Here is a 3,594-nt window from a genome sequence, read left to right on the forward strand (position 1 = left end):
CCCTAATATAAGGTCATTGTTGGTAAGGTAAATCCCCTCTGCGGATAGAGGCGATCCCACTAGCCTATCACAGAACTAGCCACAAACAAACCACGCTGCTACGCAAGTTCCTAGTTATGCATCAAAGGTGAATCAAGAAGACTAACCTGGAGTCCAACGCTATGATTGAAGCAGAGTTGATATCCTCGCTCCCTTGCTCCAACAGATCATAACGAATACCTGCACATGCAAAGGAAGAGACAGATACCAACATAAAAACTACCAAGGCACAACTATATTTCAGTCAGAAAGGAAATAAATCAACATATCACCATGATAGATAATGAGATTGGAACTATAATAGCAGTCGCTCATCAATTAATAAACAGGAAAAGTTACAACCATTGTTCTGACGTCGACCCTTCTCCTGGCTGGGCGAGTAACTATATGTGTCTTGACATGCATCTCCTCTCCGGCAGCATAACCTCTCTAGCACTCACTAGCATTCCTCCAAGAACTCAACATCTAACACTCCATGACCAATAATCATCACTACTATCACTCAATCACCAAATCACTAGCATAACACTAACACCAACACTCTAGCTTGTCCAATTCATAATGACAAGCTTATATAGATGAAGAAGGGAGGAGGATGCGATGAACCGGGACACCTTTCGTGGAATTAGCAAAAGCCATAAAGATGGATAAAGCTCGACAAAAAACTGATTTTCTATCCTCAGAAAAGCTCCATGTAATGATGGAAACAACAGTCGGACGTGCATTAAGGCAAAAAGCACGACTAAATTTGGTTGGCGCGACTGTTGCTCTAAGACAGAGCGCCAATGGTCGCGCCCTCTTTTGAGGATCTCCATCATTGGCGCGGGTAGGATACTGTGGACTTGCGCCAATGGAAAAAGAGCACTTTTTAGGGATGATCTGCAGAAGGTGTCTTCAGGGAACATGGAGTACATACTCAGGGGAACATAATGCAAGTGTTTTTAGCCCTTGTCACTTCTTATAACTCCCGGAATGAGTCCTCTAAGGTACGACAAGAGGAGTAATAGGGATGGTGACAAATTACTGTGTAATAGATGCCCCCTAAATCATGAAGTCCGAGAGGTGGAGAGGGGTGAAATGCTTTACAAGAACACACATAAGAGCACACAAGAGCACATATAGTTACTGCCGCCGAGGAGCTGTATTAAGAGACATGACTGATAGTTCAATTACATGATGTACGTGGTATGGTCGCAGCCATCCATAAGAGAGTACATAAATAATCTGGATCCATAGTATGGACGCAGCCATCTGGTTAGGATCAATGAATTGACTCAGGTATGGTCGCAGCCATCCAGTGAATGAGTCAAGTATCAAGAATCACGCCTGGATTACAATAGACACAATCCAGGGTCTTGCGCTCCATCTCGACCCGAACAAGAGTACAAGTCCAAGCATGTGAATATATGAGCTGAAGTCGAACATGCATGAACATCGCCTGATTACCAGTCGATAATGGAAACTGTTAACAGACGCGAGAGGTACCACCAATAATGACAATGGCCCTCAAGGTACTATAGGTACAATCTACGGCGTGTGAATCAATGAGCTGAAGTCGAACACTCGTAGAATCATTCGATCGGAGGCCAATGATGAAAACCTCACGTCGAACACAAAGAACCTGCCATTGAGGCATGCAGGCTCCAAGGCACCGAAAGGGAGTCTCTAGGTCAACTTCCTGGATAATGAGCTGAAGTCGACAGGGAGTGACCTTGATCGAAGGTGGGCCATAATGTTTCCCACATCATCGACGCGAGACAGAGAGATGAAGTTTGTGAATCAAGATGGTGCAAACTATCAGAAGGAGGTTGTTTTTTCAGAGGTCAACTTCTCTTGAACATATCGGCGGCACATTAACGGAATTGGCAGTATTTGACATCAATGTATCAAAGGTCATTATGACGAGGCAATGAGTGTGTTATCATTGAAAATTCTGTTTCCAAAAATTTGCTCAGATTAGCTTAAAGACCAAGTGTTTTCGTAGCGCATGAATCCTTTAGCAGTTTCGCAGCGCAGCCTGTTTTAGTGATTTCGTAGCGTGCTACGAAATGGGGGATTTGTTCGAATCCATAGTAGCTGTCATGCAAAAATAGTTCTGGGGCGGATACATTTCACAGGTGGCATGTTCTCAAGAAGTCATCATCGATGCTTGTCATTAAGTTTGGTCAGTGTGAGTTTCTTAGAAAGGGTGCAATAATTGGTTCATTGATGGATGCATGACCAATGCCTATCATACAGCCATTTGGGCAGCAATCTTTGTTCAATAGATATGTGGACATCTATTACAATGATGCTAATGGATCTGTTGGTTCTTCATATCATACAAAGACACTTAAACTCATCCCAACATGCAGAGGCATAATTTTGTAGCTATGGAACCATCATGGACAAAGAATATTAACCTCAATGTACTTATTTTCTGTGTTTTGGTTTATAATGATGCGCATACATGAACCAGTTGCTTCTGTTTGTTTCAGTCCAGGAAATGATGATATTTTGTATGCAGCATATGCAAACACAGTTACTTGCTTGGATGTGCGCATGGCACCTTCCAGTGGACAAGTGCAAAAGTACACATTCAATACAGAGGACATAAATCAGATTACTATGAACTTTAAGTCATCTTTTCTTGCGGCTGCAGATGACAGTGGAGAAGTAAAGATTATTGACATTCGTCAACATTGCCTTTACAAAACACTCAGATCCGTACACACAAATATTTGCAGCTCTGTGCAGTTTCATCCTTGGCGGCCATGGGAAGTTATATCTGGGGGATTAGATTCAAAAATTGTAGCATGGGACTTTTCAAGAGGAAGTCAACAAATGGTTATAGACGCTGCAGTTCCCACCACAGAAAATGCAGAAAATGCCTCGAGTACAAATCAAATTTGTAATCCTCCTTTTGTTCATGCTTTGGCGGTTCCAGAGGAAAATATGGATAAAAAAAACCAGGTTGTTGCTGCAGCAAGAGGTGATGGCATCATTGAAATTATTGATCTCAGATTTGAGTCATACGTGACAAGAGCAAAAAGTAAGCAGTCATCACGTGCTAGAAAAGGATTTCAGCCCAAATCATCGAAAAATACAAATGTAAATGAGAACGTTGCGAGTGGGGAAATTACAAAGGGAATGAACGTATTCAGAGCCTAGCAGATAAGAATGCCAGAGCCAATGGCAGTATGCGAAATTAAAGGAGATATCTCAACTCTCTCTTTTCAAAAAAGACTTGAAGTCAAAATTGTTGGGCCGGTGGAGATTTCTTTCCGCGGTGGGTGAAACTGATTATTGACAGGTGGCAAATTCAATGGAATAGCATTTATGTTTGGGGCGCAAGTGTTTGATGAAGTGCCAGAGAGAGATGTAGTTCATTGTCTTCGTGGCTTAGCTCCACAAGAGTTCTTTTTTCACGCAAACGGGTGGCAGAGAAGGTTTTGTCAATAGCATTAACAATGAGCGGACTCTATAAGGATATCCATAAACCGGTTCCAGATGAAGTTTGCAGGGCTTTAAAGAAGAAACGAAAATCTTTCTCTGGGCTGTAACAAGCTTAATGTA

At 42.2% G+C, this 3,594-nt stretch overlaps 1 protein-coding gene across 1 annotated transcript; it reads left to right on the forward strand.

Annotated features, from left to right (window-relative positions):
• Positions 1-2,478: 2,478 nt before the first annotated feature.
• LOC149187135 (uncharacterized) lies at positions 2,479-3,189 on the forward strand. The gene has a single exon (XM_089409565.1). The coding sequence runs from the start codon at positions 2,479-2,481 to the stop codon at positions 3,187-3,189; it is 711 nt and encodes a 236-aa protein (XP_089265691.1).
• The last annotated feature ends 405 nt before the right edge of the window (positions 3,190-3,594 follow it).

This window comes from Pinus tabuliformis, chromosome 3_1 (genome assembly GCF_031772625.1).
Source record: "Pinus tabuliformis cultivar Carrire ecotype Pingquan chromosome 3_1, CPIR1, whole genome shotgun sequence".
Taxonomy (NCBI): Eukaryota; Viridiplantae; Streptophyta; class Pinopsida; order Pinales; family Pinaceae; genus Pinus; species Pinus tabuliformis.